This window comes from Phalacrocorax carbo, chromosome 11 (assembly GCF_963921805.1).
Source record: "Phalacrocorax carbo chromosome 11, bPhaCar2.1, whole genome shotgun sequence".
Classification (NCBI taxonomy): domain Eukaryota; kingdom Metazoa; phylum Chordata; class Aves; order Suliformes; family Phalacrocoracidae; genus Phalacrocorax; species Phalacrocorax carbo.
This window is the reverse complement of record NC_087523.1, coordinates 22,055,638-22,074,856: the sequence shown is the minus strand read 5'-3', so window position 1 is coordinate 22,074,856 and position 19,219 is coordinate 22,055,638. Positions and strand designations below refer to the sequence as shown.

At 57.0% G+C, this 19,219-nt stretch overlaps 1 protein-coding gene across 1 annotated transcript; it reads left to right on the top strand.

The window, feature by feature from the left end:
• Positions 1–13,687: 13,687 nt before the first annotated feature.
• On the top strand, positions 13,688–15,152 carry LOC135315305 (G-protein coupled receptor 12-like). Its single transcript, XM_064462730.1, has one exon. It carries the CDS (start codon positions 13,688–13,690, stop codon positions 14,729–14,731), a length of 1,044 nt encoding a protein of 347 aa, XP_064318800.1. The 3' UTR covers positions 14,732–15,152.
• The last annotated feature ends 4,067 nt before the right edge of the window (positions 15,153–19,219 follow it).

The window sequence follows — 19,219 nt, the reverse complement described above, 5'->3', positions numbered from 1 at the left end:
GGGAAGCCGAGGATTTGGCACCGGGGCTGTGTCACGATCTATGTGCTGCTGTGGGTGCCTTGAAAAGTTTTGAGGATGAAAATACTGCAATTCTGGAGGGGAAAAAAAATGCCCCAGGTTTTGCCTGGTCATGCAAGTGCAGCAGCAGGGAGGAAGGTGCTTGCAGGATGCCTGGGGGTGCCCCTGCTGTGGTACCAGGTTGGCACAGGGACAGCCCCAAGCTGCTGGGTGGGTGTCCAGCCCGCGAAGGATGGCTCCAAATCCAAAACAACTCCAAAAGGCTAAGCCAGCCTGCCATGGCGGAGCTCCTGCTGTGCCCTGGGCTTGCAGGGCAGCCTTGGGCTCACCTTTCATGGGTGCTCCGCAAACAAACCCGCGCTGCCGTCCACTTCCCTCCCCTTCCTCACCCACTCAGGGTTTTAGCTGGAGCATCCGTCTAGCACCCAGACTGTGCACCGAGTAGCCCTGGTCAGAGCATTCACCTCGCTATTTCCAGTTAAACAGAGACAGGGAATCCAAACAGTCTGTGCCTTGGGGCAAAATCCCTACATTTCTCTAAGTTTGCAGTGGGCCAGAGCTGGCGGTCCAGTCCCCAACCCCAGCACAGCGCCTGCAAGCGCAGAAGGTGTAGGGATGCTCCCTGGAGGGCACGGGCTGTTCCCAAGGACCAGGATTGGGGCTGGGTTTATTTTTCCCAGTGATATCAGTGGTGTTTTTCCTGGATGGGATTTATTTTCTTAAAAAGCCAAGAGGCTAAAAATAACCCTCTGCTCGCTCGCCCGCGGTATCCCGGCATGAAGCCGGTGCAGGCTGCGTGAGGGGCCGACCTTCAGAGCCGCAGCTCCAGCAGCGGGAGCACAGCCGCCTCCTGCTTCCACCTCTGTGAGCTGCCTCTTGCGCTCGGCTGTTTAAAAAAGCTATTTTGCCTCTTGTGTGTCTCAAGAAACACCTGATGGGGAAAGCAGGGGGATTTGTTTTTCCTTGCTGACATAGCCACCTGGCCACAGATGATCTTAAGCTCGGGGATTTGGGATCAGATTTAATTACACACCAGGCTTTAATGATTTAGTTGCACAGCCATATAGCATCTCTCCCTCCCCATTGACAGAGGGGGATGTGGGCATGGCCGTCCCCTCTGATGTTGTGGGCCTTGGGGTGAAGGGACCCAGCCAGGCAGGATTTGAGGGTCAGGGACTCGCTGAGGTAGGATCTGGGGGGTTGAGACTTAACAAGGCAGGATCTGGGGGGCAGAGACTCAATGAGGCAGGATTTGGAGTGCAGAGACACAGCAAGACAGGATTTGAGGGACTCGGGGATGCAACAAGGCAGATCCGGGGACAGACACCTCAGGAAGCAGGTGGGGAACTGCTGATCCCTTCTCAAAGGACAGAGGTTTGGGCTCTCTGGGGTGGTCTTGGCTCCAGCAGCCCCTGCTCCTGGGGACAGTGGGGTCTGCAGTGGAGGAGTACAGCTGCAGGAGCTGCACTGGGCAGAATTAAGGGAATTCACCTGCATCCTCCTCCCTAAGGTGTCTGAAAACCTTGCAGTGGGGTTGTGTGTAGCACTAAGGTACGTATAGTGCAAAAAAACCATAAACATGACCTTGACGCTGGTTTCTGCAGTTGAGACAGCAGGTAGGTGCTCTGGCATATGGCCACCCTGCGATGCCCGGCATGGGTTTCATGAGGCCAAACCCCACCAGGCCTGCCGGCACTGGGTGCTGCAGGGTGTCCAGCACCATTCCTGTGGCCCTGCAGCTCGCCCCCAGCCCTTGCTCTCCACTGTCACCTCCGCAGCAGTTTTCACCTGTGCAAACTGTGCCTGGAAATAAACAAATCGTGGGTTCCAGGCTGCTGCACAGCCGTCACGCTGGCTGAGCTTCTTCCTGCCTCCTTAACACCTCCTGGTTGTCGCTGCTGGGTCAGAGGCAGCAAGTGCAGGAGGAAAGGGGTGTCTCCCGAGCAAAGGGGATGCCCCAGGTTTGTCCCTTGTATCAACATCACTTGGAGTGGGTTGGACAGGGCGGTCATGCCTGGGCTGGGCATCGTGAGCAGGGACGGCTGGACCCCGCTCCCCGCTGAGCCCTGGAGGAAGCGGAGCAGCGCCCATCCCCGCTCCCAGGTGCTTGCAGCCGTATCACACCAGCAGCATCACCGGCTCCCCGAGCCGCTGAGCCACACGTGAGTCATGCTGCAGCTCAGCACACGCTCCCGTCCCCAGCAGCCTGTTTGCAAACAAACAGAGAGGCTGAGAGCTGCTGCTTGGGAAGCGGTGCAGTGGGAGCCGGTGAGGGTGGGAGCCCCAGCAGGTCCCCGCAGCAGCTGCGCAGGGGTTGGGGTCTCTGCCCAAAGCTGGAGCCAGCACCTCCACACACCAACGTGCTGAGGACGGCAGAAAAATGTGGGTGACTGCACCAGTCCCCGTGTTGCACCCAGGGGTGAGATGGGTCGGGCAGACAGGGCTGGAGCGCTCAAAGTGCAGAGCCACGTCTCTGCACCCATGGGGCCATTGCTTCACCAAGCACACCTTTTCCTCCCATTGCACCGCTGCTGGTGACAGCCGCTGCCCCGATGTCCCTGTCCCCGGAGCTGCTCCAGGACCAGCTGTGTCAGAGGTTTTCTTGTGTGGAGGAAGGCCATGGGACCCACAAGGCTCACGCCAAGCAGCCGATGGAGCAGAGGGGAAGATGGCCCAGTAATTCCCCCTCCAAGGGGGAGGGCTGCCAGCACGAATAACTCCCAAAACGCTTGGGGATCTTGCAAGGTCGGGCTTGATGGGGCCACGGCTGCTTGGATAGCACCGAGGAGGCAGGAGAGAGCCTTCCCCAGCGCTGTCGATGCAACCATGGCAGCAGGGCACCCAAACCCATGCTCTTCTGCAATGCCTCGAGCGTTGCCTGCCGAAGAGGCAACAGACTGGCCAGTACCCAGGAGGTTCGAGTCTCCCCCAGTGCCATCCCCCTTTTATTTTTCCCACCTTTTATTTTTCATGGTGGGATTTGTGAAGGGGAAAGGATGCTCCTTTGTGAAACCCAGCACTGCTGAGAGCCCGTTAAAGAGCTCTTCAAACCCTGCTCATGCAGGAGAGAACAAGTACAAACCTTTTTGGAAAGCACAGCTGAAGGCTGGAGGTTTCTCCCCTCTCTCGTCCCCACCATTAAGAGGCACCAAATTCTCCTGATCTGAAGGAAAAAGTGCGAGTGGGCAAGCTGCATCCCCGGCAGGAGCGGCAGAACTAAATATAGCCCGTTTACGCAAAACAAGAGCGATGTGGCGAAACAGCATCGATGAACACTATGGTGGTAATTAGCGGCTCCCTAATGAAGAGCTGGGAAAGCAGAGGTGTCCCAGAGGAGAGCAGCACCTCTGCCGAGCATCGTGGAGATGATGGGGGGTTACCAATGGCGGTGGAGGTCTGCAGGGATGGACCTGGCAGAATTCCCCCGCCATGTCCCCTGTAGAAGTGGCCACAAACCTCCTCTGGGACCGAGTTGGGGAATAAATCCCCCAGTCTGGCATGGAAAGAAGAAGGTGAAGCAAAGGGTGAAGGAAGCCAGCAGGCAGCCCTGGGAGGTGCCTGACTGCAGGACAGGGATGCCCTATGGCGATGAAACCCAGCGGGGAGAAAGGCTGGCAAACACCGAGCCGGGAGGAGATGGATTCTGGTGACCCTGGCGACTGGACTCCATGACCCGGTGGCCTCGTTTCCAGAGGCGACACAGCCGCAGCTCCGCCGGCACTGCCAGCATCCCACCTTTGCAAATCAGGGCACTGGCCACCTCACGCAGGGATCAGCCCTGGCACTCCCAGGAGCCACATTTTTTCTAGGGTATAGAGAAACAGCTTAAGGAGGGATGGGTTTTTAATGAGCCGGTGGCAGGGAACGCATGGGTGTCTCCTTCCATCACCCCAAAGCCACCACAACCCCTTCAGCTCTGTTTCCCCGTGGCACCCAAGCCCGACATTGAGCACCACACTTATCCGTATCCCACCCTGGTCCCCGCCACCTCGCAGCACTGTGGTGTCCCCGGGCTCGAGCTTGTCCCACGCTCAGGGACTCGCCCAGGCATCCCTGCAGCGCCACGGCTGGGGAAAAAGCCCTGCATATCAAACTGTCAAAGAGGTAAAGTGGAGTTTGGCCTGGAATTGTTTGGAGTTGTGTTTTCTCCATCACAAGCAGTGATTAGGGTAATGAAGGGATCCTCTCCCCTCCGCTGCCATCCCTATAGCAACCAGCAGCCTCTTCCCGTTAAACAAGTGACTCATCAAACACGATTACACTGATATCAGGGAAGACAATCGTGACTTCTAGCTCTGACCAGAGAGCTGATCTTTTGGGAGAAAAAAAAAATAAAATATAAATAAGGGAAACAGCTCAAAACTGGCTGGGAAGGTGTAGTTCTGTGTCTCACCTTCCCCACCCGTCCTGCTGCCCTCACCCTGCTTGGGGATTCCCAGGTGGTAAATAAAGGCAGATCGGATGCAAACAGTCTCTGCGCTGCAAAGTGTAAATCCCCCGTGGCTCTCTGCCAGTGGTGGGAGGCTCAGTCCTGGCTCAGCATGGTGTGATGCGTCCCTGGGGCCAGGCGTGACCTGTGCCGTGCACCCTGCTCCTGTCCACACCGTGTATCATGTTTCTGCCCGTGCCTCGCATCGTTCTTCTGCCAGCGAAACTCCTGCTCTGCTCCCAGAAACCCCCACTGAGATGCCCCAATCCCTTCAAATTTGGCAGGTTTCAAGTATTTGGAGGGTCTTTCCCCACTGCTAGTTTTCTACTTTCTTACTCTCTCTGCCAAGTGCCTTTCTGCCATAAATCTGGCCATGGGAGTCTCGGGGGGGTGATATTTCCCAGCCGAGGGACCTCCGGCATCACTGCGGGGAAAGGCACGGCACAGCTCTGGGGTAAAGTCCCCAGGGTAGAGGGAAATCCTTTGGGAATAGAGGACTTTCCTAGTTCAAACCCCAGCCCGGAGGATGGAGAAGGCAGACTCCCAGTATATTCAGCAGCAGTCCGCTCCTGCTGGGTGTTCGCGCTCCTGGAAATGTCTCTTTTACCCTGGGGAAATTCCCCCCTACTGAGATGCAGCCCTGGGCAGTGGTGCCAAAGGAGAAACCGCAATGCCCAGAGAGGGAAAAACACCTCAGTACATCCAAAATGTGGGTGCGCAGGGCTTGGGCTGAAGGTTGGGATGAGACCCAGGCTGCTGGCAGGCCCGGTGCCCGCAGCGGCCGTGGCCGGCAGCGATGCTGCCTGCAAATGCCGCTCCATGCCCAGGGAAAGTCAGGAAGCCTCCACAGCTCCTACTGAAATATTCATAGGCAGAAATAGCATCGCCTGCATAACTGATGAGACGAGGACTTCATGCCTGTGCCCTGAGCTGGGGGAGTAACTGAGCCCCTTGGATGCAGGGGGCTGAAATCTGCCTTTTCTGTGTTGTTTCTGTTACTAAGAATTTTAGGGGCAGCTAGGCATTTTTAGCTCCTTTTGGGCCCCATCCTGCTGGGCTGGGCAGGGCTCTGGCTCAGGCACACAGGCAGTGGGAGGTAAGGGGGAGGCAGCATCTCACATGAGCCCATGGGGCTGCTCCTGTAGGTGCCTGGCACTTAGCTTTACCCCATTATAACTCTCCCTAACTCAAGCTGGTTTTTTTCTAAGCCAAGCACTTGCTTTACATGAGTTATTTCACTTACTAGCAAGCAGCTGTGATCTTTTTCTGATGAAGTCCTAGCCCACCCCCACTTCAGACCAGGGCACTGGATTCAGGCAATGAGGTTCCCAGCCTAACTCCCGGGCATGTGCCTGTGCTCGGTAGATGCTCAGAGGGGAGCCCGGCACCGTGACTCCACATAGGATCCTGTTTAAATGTCAGAAGCCACAGTTAAAATCAATAAATAGAGAGGACTGGCTGTGCTTGGGCGAGGGGGTGTCGGAGCAGCCTTTTGCTCGACTTCAAAGCTGAGAACTTGTTCCCCGGGTTTTATGAAACCCGACGTCCTTCCTGCCCAGCAGGAAAGGAACTGGGGAGGCTGGAGGTCCTTTGAGCGCTGCCACGGGGGGCTTTTCCCCGCTGGGTGGGCTGCCTAACACCCCCTCGTGTTGGCACGGCGGCAGAGACCAGCACAGGGATTCAGCGCTTGCAATGGAGGAACAAATCCATCCCCTCTGGCACACGGTGGCTGCAGATTTCTTTTGGCACTGATATATCGCCGGCTCCAGGGCAGCCGATGGCTTTTCTGCATGGACCTGGGACCTTCCTCATCCTCAGACCTGCGTCCCTGCTGAGGCTCAGGGGTTATGGTGGTCCCAGGGTGGGTGCAGCAGCCAAGCTCCTCCAGAGCAGCTCATTTTAAGCCTGGCTTTTAGTAAGGTCAGGCTGTGGCAGCAGGTGGCCGGGAGACCAGCAGGGCGGGAAAGCTGCCCTGCAATCAGCTGCAAAGACTCCAGATTTTTTTTAAGAATCCTTCTTATTTTGCCCCTTCCAAAACCAGAGAAAACCTTCCTTACCTCTGTGTCAAGTCAGGTAAATTAGGTTATTGTTAATTATTAATTATTACGATCATTTGCCCTAATATTTTCCCTTGCATCATGCATGCTCCCCGTGTTCCCTATGGCTTGATGAACTGTGATGTAGGGGAAACACAGTCATTCCTGATGAGGTAGCCAGCCAGAGAACTAAATACAGCCTGGGAGAAAGAGGAAAACACAGTGCAAAAGCCGTTTATTTTAGAAAAAACCACCTTGCCCCAGAAGCCCTACTCGCCAGAGCTGAACTGACATATGGTGACATGGTGCGTGCCAGCAAAGGTGCTTCAAAATGTGTTCTTCTGGCTCAGGAAAGCAAAGGAGTTTAAGGACTTGGAGCAAAATCATTTGGGTGGGAATGATACCACTGAAGGAAGGAGGAAAAATCCTCCCCTTGGTTTGGCCTGAGTGGTTGGTTGGAGTTGGGAGGCGAAGTCAGAGCAAGCCTTCAAATCCCGCAGGGCTGCTCCTTTCCTCCTGGCACAGCTTGGCATTGCTCCCACTCATTCCCCCTGGGGGGGCTTGTCCCCATGCACGTGCCGGTTGGGTCCTGTCCCCATGCATGCACCACCTGGGTCCGGCCCGCACGCAGGCGTCAGGGGCGTCCTGTCCCCACGCACGTGCCGTTTGGGACCCGTCCTCGCGCACGCACCAGCGGGGTCCTGTCCCTGTGCACGTGGCAACAGGGCCCTGTCCCCGTGCAGGTGCCAGCAGGGATGCAGGGGTGCAGGCTGCCCTCGAGCAGGGGTGGCCCTGGGAGCCCGGCCCCAACGACAGGAACCCCAACCGCTTCCCAGGCCGTACCTGCTGACGCAGGGGTTTTGTGCGAGCTGGGGTGCAGCGCACCCCGCGCCCCCGCTGTGAACGGCCCCGCGTCCCCTTGGTGCCCGCACCCCTCTGAGGCTGCCGCTAAATGGGCGAGCGTTCACAGCAACCGCGCGGTGAGACACGGTGTCCCCACCAACCGCACGCGGGACCACCCAGAGGTAGCTCATTTTGGTGCAGGAGGGTCTCGCACATCTCTAGAGCACAGGACGGGCTGGGCCCTGATTTCCCTGTTCCCCAACCATTCATCTGTAGCTCTCCAAGAGGTAAAAGTAGGGTTGCAACGATGCTGTCACAGGCAGGATGGCAGAGGTCACTTCTGCAAGCGGGGCCCTCAAACTGGCCCATTCCAGTGACCTGTGAGAGAGGCTTTTCAGCCAAATAAACTGTTTTTCAACAGAGCCAGGTGATTTTATAAGCCAGACTCCTGCCTGCCTGCCTCCATCTCCTCTGCTGCCTGGGGTTGACATGAAACCTATGACACCTCAACCCCCAAACCCATCACGGAGCCCTGGTCCTTCCTCCTGCTGGGCTGGGAGGCTGGAGCCCAGCAGCTGAAGCAGCGCCGGGAGAAGTCCCCGCTCTCCGGCAGAAGCAGCGGCAAGAACATGGCCTCATTTCCACCTCGTAGCCGCAAAGATTATGCAAAGCCTTTGAATGTAGGACTTCACGAGCTCTCCAGCGGTGTGCGGCCCCCGACAGCCCCATTTTGGGGAGGCTGGCGGGTGCAGCGCGCTTGTTTGCCACCCTGATTAGTCAGCACTGCTAATTATAGCCGCGCTTTTCCTTCTTATAGCTCTTCAAGCACCGTTGGAGTAATAGGGAACAACAGAGGCACAGAAATAAGGCTGCATCCGCTTGCTGCGGAAAAGATGCCGTTATAAATACGGGATGAATTTCCAGCAGTGCGGCTTTGCACACCCGTCTTGGGGGGTTTCAAGGCAATGTGTGTGCAGGTTTGCTGGCTCGGCCGCGGGATGCCCTGGCAGGAGCAGGATCCAGGGTGGAAATGCTCATGTGATGCAGGGAGGTAACAATGTTACCCCAAAGAAAAGAAATAAAGCTGATTTTAATGCTTTTAGAGAAAAAAATAAAAAAGATGGAGAATTGCATTGCATGTATTTTATCAAATGTGTGCTAGGTATGGTTTTATTGCAGCCCATGATGGACAGCGGAGGATGCCCGGATGGGGTCCCTGCCCGGCTGCAGAACCAGGGCAGCACCTGCGAAGCCCCTCGGCATTACCAGCCATCAGCAATGGCAGGGGGCTCGCCCCGTAGCCCAGAGGAACTAAACCCAGCTGCTCGCTGGCTCAGTTGCCTGCGATTTTAAGGGCGTTTTGGTCGCTGTTCGCAAAACCAACACACAGTGGTGAAAATGCTGCCCGTCATCCGCTTTTGCACATTATTGGCGTTGTAGTTATTCCTCTTGGTGAGCTCTGTACCACTCGCTACCGCTGTTAAACAGCATCCCTTGTGCAGACTTTGCTCACCAGTGGGCTCTGCCTTGGACGGCCAGGTCACTTGTGATTGCCACCCCGTAACCCACCCAGGCGTTCGTTAGCTCCCTTCTAGGGCCACCTAATCACCACGAAGACCTGGCTACAGAAAGAGCTGCAGCGAAGCAAGCCAGAGTCAGGGATAGGGATTCAGCAGCTCCCAAGATCATCTCCTGCCTGCCAGGCAGCCACGTTGCCAGCTGCTTGGTTTTTCACCAAAAAAAGCCCGATTTCTAAGGCAGGATGAGACCCGGGTCAAGCCCTGCTGTGGGCTGGCAGCACCCCACATCCCCACGGGGCAGCGCTGGGGGAGGTCTCTGTGTGGTTCTTAGCACTGAGCTTCCTCCCAAGGGCCAAAAGGCAAGGGAGGAAGATGAGAAATGAAGATGGGAACTGACAAGGGAAAGCCTTCTCCTTGCCGAACGGTGTTCCCAGATGAGGCTGGTGGCCTCTCGCTGTGTAATTACAGCGTCAGGCTTTTGCTGGTGACTTTGATTAGCTTTGCTTTTTACTCCTTGCTACTGAGTCTGTAATTTGAATATAGATAAAGCATACTTAATAGATTGTCAAAATGTTCTTGTAGATACCCAGGGAGCTCGCAACTATAAAAGGCAGATGCTCAAATATTACAAATACGATGTGCAGCGGCGCATCCTCAAAGACGCCACACCACTTGCAGTCAGGGCAGCTCTGCAGGCAGTGCGCCTTGGTTTAAAAATGGCTAGATATGTCATTTTTGTCACTGGTGCCTTAAAGAAACCACGATGCTCCTGGGGTGCCCCAGCAGCCCCAGCTGCCCTGGCATAGATGATTTCCCCTTTCAGACAGACAGACAGACGTGGCAGCCCCTGTGGAGCTGCCGGACCCTGGCAGTCCCTCCGCTGCCTCTCGGTGCCCAGCACAGGCACCAGCACCACTGAGAAGGTCTAGGGGCATCCTAAAATCCCTCCCAGCTAACAGGGAGATAACTGGGTACACGGTTGCGTGGTTGACACATGGCATGGTTTATGTCCTCCTGGGTATGGGACCAAAGGGAGAGGAGGCTGGAGATGTGTTGGCACAGCCCTGAGACCTCTTTCAGCCCATGTTGCCACCTGGAGAGACCCTCCCTGGGGACGCAGTCTCTGCCGGCCAGTCCTGGGGCCACGATACCCAGGCGCGGGGCTGCTTTGTGCAGTGGGGCAGCCGCAGCGTCTCACCCGCTGGGGTTCGGCCGTCTGCAGGATCCCGGCAGAGGCCCGGCTGCGGCACGGGGGAGAGGAGGAAAAGCTTCAGGTTCCTGCTAGAGCTTCCCAGCGTGCCGCCAGCCTGGCGCACCCCCTTGCACACGGGGGAGCACAGCCCACCACAGGTGGTGGAACCCCAAAAAACCTCATCGGAGATGTGGAGCCGCTCATCCTCTGGCTGTTGCAGGAGGGCAAGCGGCCCCGATTGCTGGGCGAGGGGCTCGTTGCGATGAGTCCATGGAAAGGGGGCACCTCTCGAATGGAGGGGGATCATACCCCCTCGTGCTCGCTGCGGGATGAGGGGAAGCATCCTGGGACTGTGACAAACTTGCGGTGGGACACTGAGGGGAGGAACCGAAGGCGGGGAAGGGAGGCAGCAGGGTGGTTTGGGACTACCAGGGCATCCGTGGGGCCTGGGCATCAACCGAGAGTCCTGGGTGTTTGAGTGTGACCCTGCAAGTGAGACTGCAGGCGGGGTTGGACGCTGGAGGGAGCGGGAGGTCCAAGCCAACCGCCGGCGAGACCATGGGGTTTGGGGTCAGCTGAGACCTGTTGGACTGTGCGTGTCCGTGCAAGAGGCAGCTGCAGATGAGAGGATCCAAGGGCTGGATTGGGGCAACTGGCTGTCTGGGGGCACTTAGTGGAGGGATGCACAGCGTGTCTGCGCACGCCTGTCCCTGCTCAGCCTCACTGCCCGCTGGACCTGGAGGCCCGGAGCTGCAGCAGCTTCCCCTCTGCCGGGGAGGGGTTCGGCAGCCCCCGGCAGATCCGTCCGTCCCCACTCAGACCTGCGGCTGCCCGTGGCCCATCAGCCTGGCTGGGCTGAGGCTGCCCGCACTCATCTCATCCTGGGGGCCCTGGGTTGGGCTGTGTCCCTGCAGAGCACCTCGCACAGCCGTCACATCCCCTCTGCCGCAACAGCTCAGTCCAGCCCGTCTTCTGCACCCACCTCCTGGCAGAGGCAGCTGCCGATGGGAGTCAATCAGAGCTCCTCACCCGCCTCCCCTTTCCCAGGCAGTGCGTAATTACTGGGAGCGGGAGCAAATTCATTCAGCTCTTCGCTCAGATTTCCTCCGCCCCTTTTCATGCTGCTCATGTCACTCGGCACACAACGGCGCTCAGTCACGCGGCTGGCGGCCCCAGGTAGATGACGATTCAAGTCCCCTGGGATGGGGCTTGGCCTGATTAAGAGCCCAGATGCTCCTAACTGGGGCGATTGGGTTCAGCCAAAACCACTGATATTCACCTAAATATCTTTACACATCAGAAGCTGGAAATCCTTCCCGGCATCGAGCTTGCTGCACTGCATAGCTACAGCCTGGAAGAGAGAGGAGGATGAAAGAGTAAAGCTGGAGTGTTATGAAACCACTAGGAAAGGGGGGAGAAGGTGTAGCTGAAATATTGCCGAGCCAGGAGCTGAGCATCCCTGCTTTGAAGATCCTGCTCCCTCTCTGAATCACGTTGCCGTTTGTGGCCAGAAAAATAATCGTGTCTTTGGGATTTGTTCCTTTCCAGGCAGATCCTTCCCCAAATAGTCAGGAGGGAAGCCTTGGGGGTGGGTGGGTGCTGCGGTGCTGGGAGAGGGACAGACGTCCCCCCCCCCGGCCTCGGGCAGGTCCCCCCACGCAGGAGGGTGGGTGCTGGGCCAGGCAGCCCACGCAGAACTCCTAGGTGTTGACCCTCCTCATCCCAGCTTTTACACTGGCTGGAAGGAAGCCGTGCGGGGCAAAGGCTCTGGGGTGAGATGTCTCCCAGGTGGGGGGATGCATCTGTCTCAACCTGGTTGTACGGGGCCCCCTGAGGGTCCCCAGCTGCTGGCTTCTGGGGGTGCAGGGGGACCAGTGCTGCTGTCCCTGGGCATTGCCCTTGGGGAGCGGGGCAGCCAAGCCACGCCACACCAGATCAGCTCCCCCCCTCCCCCGTTCAGATCCCCGCATCCCTCCGCCCAAGAGGTAAAAATAAACCTTGCCCGGCCGCCTTTGCGAGGCACCGGGGCCTGGCCGGTACCCAAGTTGCATCCGCAAAACGCAGGTGCGGAGGGCCTCGACCTTGGGGAGGTGCGTCGGGGTGGCGGGAGAGCTCATGAATGAACGGCGGGGCGGGTGCGTGCATGGGTGCGTGCGGGTGCGCGCGGGTGCGCGCACCCCCTCGTGCCTGCGGGTGTGGATGTGGACGTGGAGCAGGGAGCCAGCCTTGTTGTTATTCTGATCACAGCGGCTCTGATTCACAGACTTGGATCATGAATATAAGTGAAGACTTTGACGTCAGAGTTGAGATTTATCAGCAGATCCAATGGGGCAGGAATATTAAGTGCAAGTCGATGCCAGCTATCTGCCAACGTTATTAGCAATGCTCACCGAGGAATGAGGCTTAACACCAAGGACTGGAAGGACTGGGAAGGAAAAAAATAAAAACGGGGGGAAGCAAGCTGATCCTCGAGCATTAAAGCCAGGTAAAACAACAACCCCCGGTGGTCGCGGCTGCCCCCCCCGGCTTGGGCTGCATGCGGGAAGGGGTGATGCTGGCGGCGGGGGCCAGCAGCGGGCTGCAGGCAGAGCCCCCCCCACCCCGCCCCGACCTTCACACCTCGGCTGCCCGGCCCGGGGGGTTGGAGGATTTACTCTGCAAAAGGGAACGGCGCCGAGCAAGGCAAGGTCTTGCAGCTGTTTGCAGCGGGCTGAGAGCATCTTGCACCAGTCTTTTCCAAAGGAGGGGAAGGGAGGGAGAAAGTTAATGCAGGCTGTCCCTTCCCGCTGCCTTCTCGTTTCATCAGCGGCTCCGCATCCATGCGAGGGCTGGCCTATTAATAGTATTTATTTTTACTCGCTGCACGCAAAAAAGAAAGGGCTTCGCGGTGGGGGGGTGGGGTGGGGGCGCTTTGGGCTATAAATAGGCGGCAAAAGGTAGCCGTGGCCCGGGGAAGGGGGGAGGACGGGGCAGCCGGCACCCCCGGCCGTGGGGTGCGCAGCGCCTGCGGACCCTGCGCGGGGCCGGGCGCGGCGCACGGAGGCTGCTGCCGGCAGCGGGGAGATGAGTTGTGCTCGGCCTCAGCCTGCCGGGAGGAGCAGGAGCTAGCGGACAGGCTTTCCCCGGGCGAGGGGTGCGTGGGGAGGATAACGGCATATCCCGGGGCCGGGGGGAGCGGAGGGGGGTGGTTCTTCCCCGGGAAGATGCAGTAGGGCTCGGCTTGGGGGGGGGGGGGGGGGGCGGCGGCCGGGGATGCGCCCTACGGCGGGCGGGGGCGGCCCGGTGCGGGGCTCGGTGCGGGCTAGTCCCGGGGCTCGGTGCGGGGCGCGGTGCGGGGGGGGAGCGTCCCCGGAAGCCGGCGCGGGGCTCGGCGCGGGGATCGGTGCGGGGCTCGGCGGGGGGCTCTCCGGGCTACGTGCGGGGCTCCCCGAGCTCGGTGCGGAGCTCGGTGCGGAGCTCCCCGCGCTCGGTGCGGGTGGCGGCGCGGGGCTCTCCGGGCTACGTGCGGGGCTCCCCGGGCTCGGCGCGGGTGGCGGCGCTCGGCGGGGGGCTCCCCGGGCTCGGTGCGGCGCTGGGTGCGGGGCTCCCCGGGCTCGGGGGTGCGGCGCTCGGCGCCCCTCACCGCCTCCCTCTCCCTCTCTCCCCAGCGATGCTGCACGGCCCCGCCGCCATGGGGGAACCGTGGCAGCCGCAGCCGCAGCAGCAGCGGCTCCCCGGGCTCGGCAACGCCTCGGAGCCCAGCGCCTGGCCGCCGGCGGCGGGCGGGCCGGGGACGGCGGCGCCGGGCGGCGCGGGGGGCGCGGGGGCCGCCGTGAGCCCCTGGGACATCGCGCTCTGCGCCACGGGGACGGCGGTGGCGGGGGAAAACGCGCTGGTGCTGGCCGTGCTCTTCTACACGCCGAGCCTGCGGGCTCCCATGTTCCTGCTGATCGGTAGCCTGGCCCTGGCCGACCTGCTCGCCGGGCTGGGGCTGGTGGCCAACTTCGCCGTGCGGTACCTGCTGCGGCCGCCCAGCGAGGCGGCGGAGCTGGGGGCGGCGGGGCTGCTGCTGGCCGCCTTCTCCGCCTCCGTCTGCAGCCTGCTGGCCATCACCGTGGACCGCTACCTGTCCCTCTACAACGCTCTCACCTACCACAGCGAGCGCACGCTGGGTTTCACCTGCGCCATGGTGCTGCTGATGTGGCTGCTGTGCCTCGGCGTGGGGCTGCTGCCCCTCCTGGGCTGGAACTGCCTGCGGGACCAGAGCGCCTGCAGCATCCTGCGGCCCGTCACCAAGGACAACGCGGCGGTGCTGGCCGTCACCTTCCTGCTCCTCTTCGCCCTCATGATGCAGCTCTACCTGCAGATTTGCAAGATCGCCTTCCGGCACGCCCAGCAGATCGCCGTGCAGCACCAGTTCATCGCCACGGCGCAGGCCACCTCCACCCGCAAAGGCCTCTCCACCCTCTCCCTCATCCTCGGCACCTTCGCCCTGTGCTGGATCCCCTTCGCCATCTACTCCTTGGTGGCCGATTCCAGCTACCCCGTGGTCTACACCTACTCCCTGGCGCTGCCCGCCACCTGCAACTCCCTCATCAACCCCATCATTTACGCCTTCAGAAACCCAGACATCCAGAAGTCGCTCTGGCTGGCCTGCTGCGGGTGCGTCCCTTCCACGTTCTCCTCCAGGCCAAGGACATCGAGCGATGTGTGAGGACTGAGCACGGAGCGAGACGCGCTTCCCTTGCTCTCCTCCTCCTCCTCCTTTTCCCCTCCGTCGTTATTGTTTCCTACCGGGAGGAACCCCCCCCGCCCCCGGCCAGCACATCTCGTTCCATGGAAAGATGGCCAAAAAGAGAAAAAAGGAAAAGGGAAAAAGAAGGGGGAAAGAGAGAGAGTAGAATGATAATGGTTTCCTTTAGAAATGTTATTTTCTTACACATTTTATTTTTTATTTAAAAACACAAAACACCAAAAAAAAAAAAAAAAGAAAAGAAAAAAAAAAAGCATCTCCGTACGATGGCGTTTGTCTCCTCTCGGGGTAAGGAGCCGGGGAGCAGCGGGCTTGCCGGCCCTGGCCGGGTGGCTTCCCCCCCCCCCAGCCAAGGGATACATCCCATGGGTGGCAGCCACCAGGAGGGCCAGAGGAGTGAGGTGGGGGGGATGGGTGGGTGGGTGGGGGGTGTCAGGTCCCCCACGGCAGGGCTGGTCCCCGCGCGTGGGGCAGTTGTGGGGGGCAGGCATCCACCCCCCTGCCACCCCCCCGGGCCCCTCTAAAATCAGGTCTTGCAATGCTATGCAATAACGGGGGGGGGGGGGGGGGTTTGGGTGAGGGGGCCCAGGGGAGCACAGGGAGCTGAGGGTGGGGGTGGCTGGTGTGGAGGGGGGACCCGGAGGGGGGGAACCATGCCTTTCTGTTTCTATGTTGTTTGTGAAGCACTTTGAGAACCTGGGTGGGGGGCAAAAAGGCACTTTAGGGTATGGCCGTTGTTTCAGGCTGTCGCAGGGATGGGGGGGTACCCGGGGAATCCACCCCCCCCCCACAAAAAATAAAAAGGTGACCGTGGGCAGGGTGGGAGCTCATGGGGTGCGGGTTGTGAGGGCAGCAGGGGGTGCCCCCCACCCCAAGGCTCTGGGGAGGCCGGGGAAGGGCTCTCCTGCCTGGTTTGGGGCCGTGGGGTGATGCGCTCACTTCCACACTGATCGTTTACATGGGGATGGATTTTCATCCAAAGAGGGGTCCGGGCGTGCTGGGGTCCCCTAGAGGGACGCCTCTGTAATCACATGTGTTATTCCGGATGCTACCAGTTCAACTTGCTTCATTAGAGAAGCTACGGTACCCTCACATTCCTCCACTGCATCCTGTGCTTTGTGGTGTTAGTGAGACCATGATGAAGTGCCCTTTATTGTGCGCTTTCTTTTGGCCAAGAGTGGAATAGTGTATTCAGTTAAAAAGCAAGCAAGAAACGAAGCAACCTTCAGAGAGGTGGCAGGGCCTGGGATGAAACATGTAGGGCAGCTCGGGGCAGAGGCGGTGGATGCTGCTCCGGGCCCGGCATGGGGACAGCCCAGTGGTTGCACCAGGAGAACCTCCACCAGCTGAGCCTGGTGTCCCAAACGTGTTGCTCTCCTTTAGAGAAAGATGCTGCTGTGATCTCCAGCAGCCAAAACGCCCCTCTTCAAAGCAGGAGCTGGGTTCGGCTGCACCATGGGCAAAACAGACGAAGGTTCCCATCACCACAACCCGATGGCACCGCCGCCACCAAATCATAGCGTGTGTACGCCGTAGTTCCGTGGAAGACAGAAATGGTCTTGCTTTGTGAGGCTGTAGTGGGTGCAAAGCCACTTTATGGCTGGATGCAGGCACAGCTGTATTTTCTCTCTGGATCTGTGCAGTGAATTTCTTGCTCCTCGGAGCCAAGTGCACATGAGAAAGCTATGAACCTCCAAAGTGTGCCTGGGGCTTGGACTTATTGTCTACCTTTGAAAGGTGGCCAGTCTCTTTTTTTTAAATTTCCTTTCTCTTTTGAATACCTTGGCCAATGGGCAGTAGGCACAATGGTGAAGCAGCATACGTTTACAAGTAAATATATATAAGAAAGAGTAATATATATATAAACGCTTTTCTCTGCTCATTTTATTTCTTCTGGTATCTGTAAGTGCAGCCAGGTCCCTGCAGTTCCTCAGTGTGAAAACTCAAGGCAGAGTTAGCTTAAACCATTTTTGAAACTTTGTGAACCTTTTGAAATGTTTTTCTACAACCCGGTCTAGAAGGCAGTATTTGTTTCTCTGGGCAGCTCATTTTGTATCGTTAAATGAAATGTAGATTAACTAATCCGCTCTAGAGAAACCTCGCCGTGAAAAAAAGCTGCATTTTCTTGGCTTTCCAGTCAATTACCTGTTGTTGAAGATTTTAACAATGTACTTTTTAGAGTTTAATTGTGTACTTGAAACTTGTCTCAGTTCGAGGGATCCATTGATCAGCTTTGGTAAAGGCATAGAAGGGTCAGTGGAAAAGAATTTTCCCCTGTGGCCCTCCGTAACAGTAGGAGAAAGACTTGGGATGTGAGGAGCTAAAGCCGAGGATACAGTCCCTAGCAGGCAGCTAAGTTAGAGAGGAGGTGGAGACGTCCTCGTGAAATGCTTGGTACTCACCTGAAGGCAAACTCTGCTGCCTGGATTCTGGTCCTTGCGCTAAGGAGACTTTTATTCTGCTGCCCTAATCCAACTCACAGGCCGTATCCACATGAGGCGCAATTATAGAGCAGATTTAGTGTGAAATGCCAATCTAATTTTTCAGAAAGGATGGTCTAAGACCTCTCTCTTCGAGGCTGTTAAAGGTGGCCATGGAAGTTGTTAAAAACTCTTGACAGGCTTCAGGAAAAGTCTCAAGAAATCTCCTGTAAAGAACGTATTGAAAAATTCGCATTTTTGCAGTCTTTCCACAAAATAAAAATAAATCAAATTTCTAGGTGGTTTTTTTCCTTTGCTGTTTTCCCTTTCCTTTCTCATCAGTGGAAAGAGGGAAAACGAGGAGAAGGAAGGAAGGGGATAAACAGGTATGAGTTCACCTGCTGTGCATTGCGTTGTGGAAACCTCTGACTCTTTTACCGCACCTTTGCTTTGGTGGTTTGTTTTTTCCTAAAGAAAATCTTTCACTAGAAAAAGTTCTGAGTGACAATCTTGCACATCAGTGGCGACACTGGATGTTGGAGCCTCCTTATGTTGGACATTAGGAGAGCTAACTTAAAATCTTAAAGTACTTACCGAATTAGTAATGCTGTGTGCAGGGTGTCCTTCAGTGCGGCCTTCGGGGCATGTTTAGTACAGGATACAGGGCCTGATTTTGGATGAGGTCGTGTTGCCATAACCAAGGAGCAGCTCCCGTGAATGTAATGGTTTCACACGTGGATGGGGCACCAACTATGAGAGGAGCACTGGAAAACAGAAAGGGTTTTCCAGCACAGTGAATCCTCTGTGGATCGAAAACATCTGGAAACATGGTGAAAAGAGCCTGGGCATCATGAGAAGGACATAGAGCAACTGGGGATTCCTATGTCACAAATCATTAGAAAAGTTGAGGTCTGTAAAAGCCATTATCTGATTATTGTGCTTTTCGGATGAGATAGAAGGGGACAGCGGTAGTTCTGCAAAGCGCAAGGTCTTTAGCTGGTGGAAATTTGCAGGTGTCCTTTAATTTCCGCGGAGGCTCTGTGGCCGCTCCAGGTGGAAACTGGGCCTGCTTGGAGAGGGCCAGTTGGCGTTTAGTTGGGGAGACCTTGTGTCCTCACCCTGGCAACCGGCCCAGATCTTGCCAATGTACCTTCAAAACCTGAGCTTTGCCAATAGCTTTTGATAAAGGGTGAAGGGCTTGGCCCCACTTAAACTCACATCACTTGTGGAACCTACAGGAGCTGGTCTAGATTTACAGCAGCAGAAACAAGGAGCAGATTGCTCCTGGGCGATTACAGAAGGTATCTAACCAGCCCCAAGCCTATGGCAGAGATCAACGCAGCCAGGGAAACAAACCCGCTCTTTATTTGGTTGATATATTGACAGGTCTCCGCTTGCCTTTGGCTTTTCAGCCACGAGTTGGTAGCAAGCAGAACACAGGTATGAAAAGCTTCCTGTGTCGGTGGTTGTCTGTTTTAGTCAAGGGGATGAGGAAAGGGTGAGGAGGAGAATGAAATAGAAAACCTTTCTGGAATATACTGTGAAAAAGCCAGGGACACCGTTGGATGGGACATAACCACAGCTGCACGAACGCCCCGAGTTTCTTGGAGATGTGGTAGGGGTGGGTGTGAGCTTGTGCATTTACAGCAAGCCCTTGTCCCTGTCCCAGCACTTTCCAACTGAGAATTTTTTTTTTAAAAAAAAGCTAATAAAATATATAGACTCTACCAACAAACTTGCTTAGATTTTTTTTTTCCTTTCCATTTTGTTCAGTTTGGGACACTGAGCAGTGAAAACAACTCTTTTAAGGCAACTTCATTTCAGTAATCAGCAGTAAATATCTCAAGGATCTCAGTCCTGATGTGGCAGCCACAATTCGTTTGTCTCAAGCAAAGAGTTTTAATTGAACTTTGAATAAAAACCCAAGAAACCATTACTGTTCTCAGTAGGTGATGAAGTACCTCTTTCTTGTAGAAGCATCAAATCTGAGGTGGGGAGGTCTTTAAAAAGCCATTGATCTTGATAATCA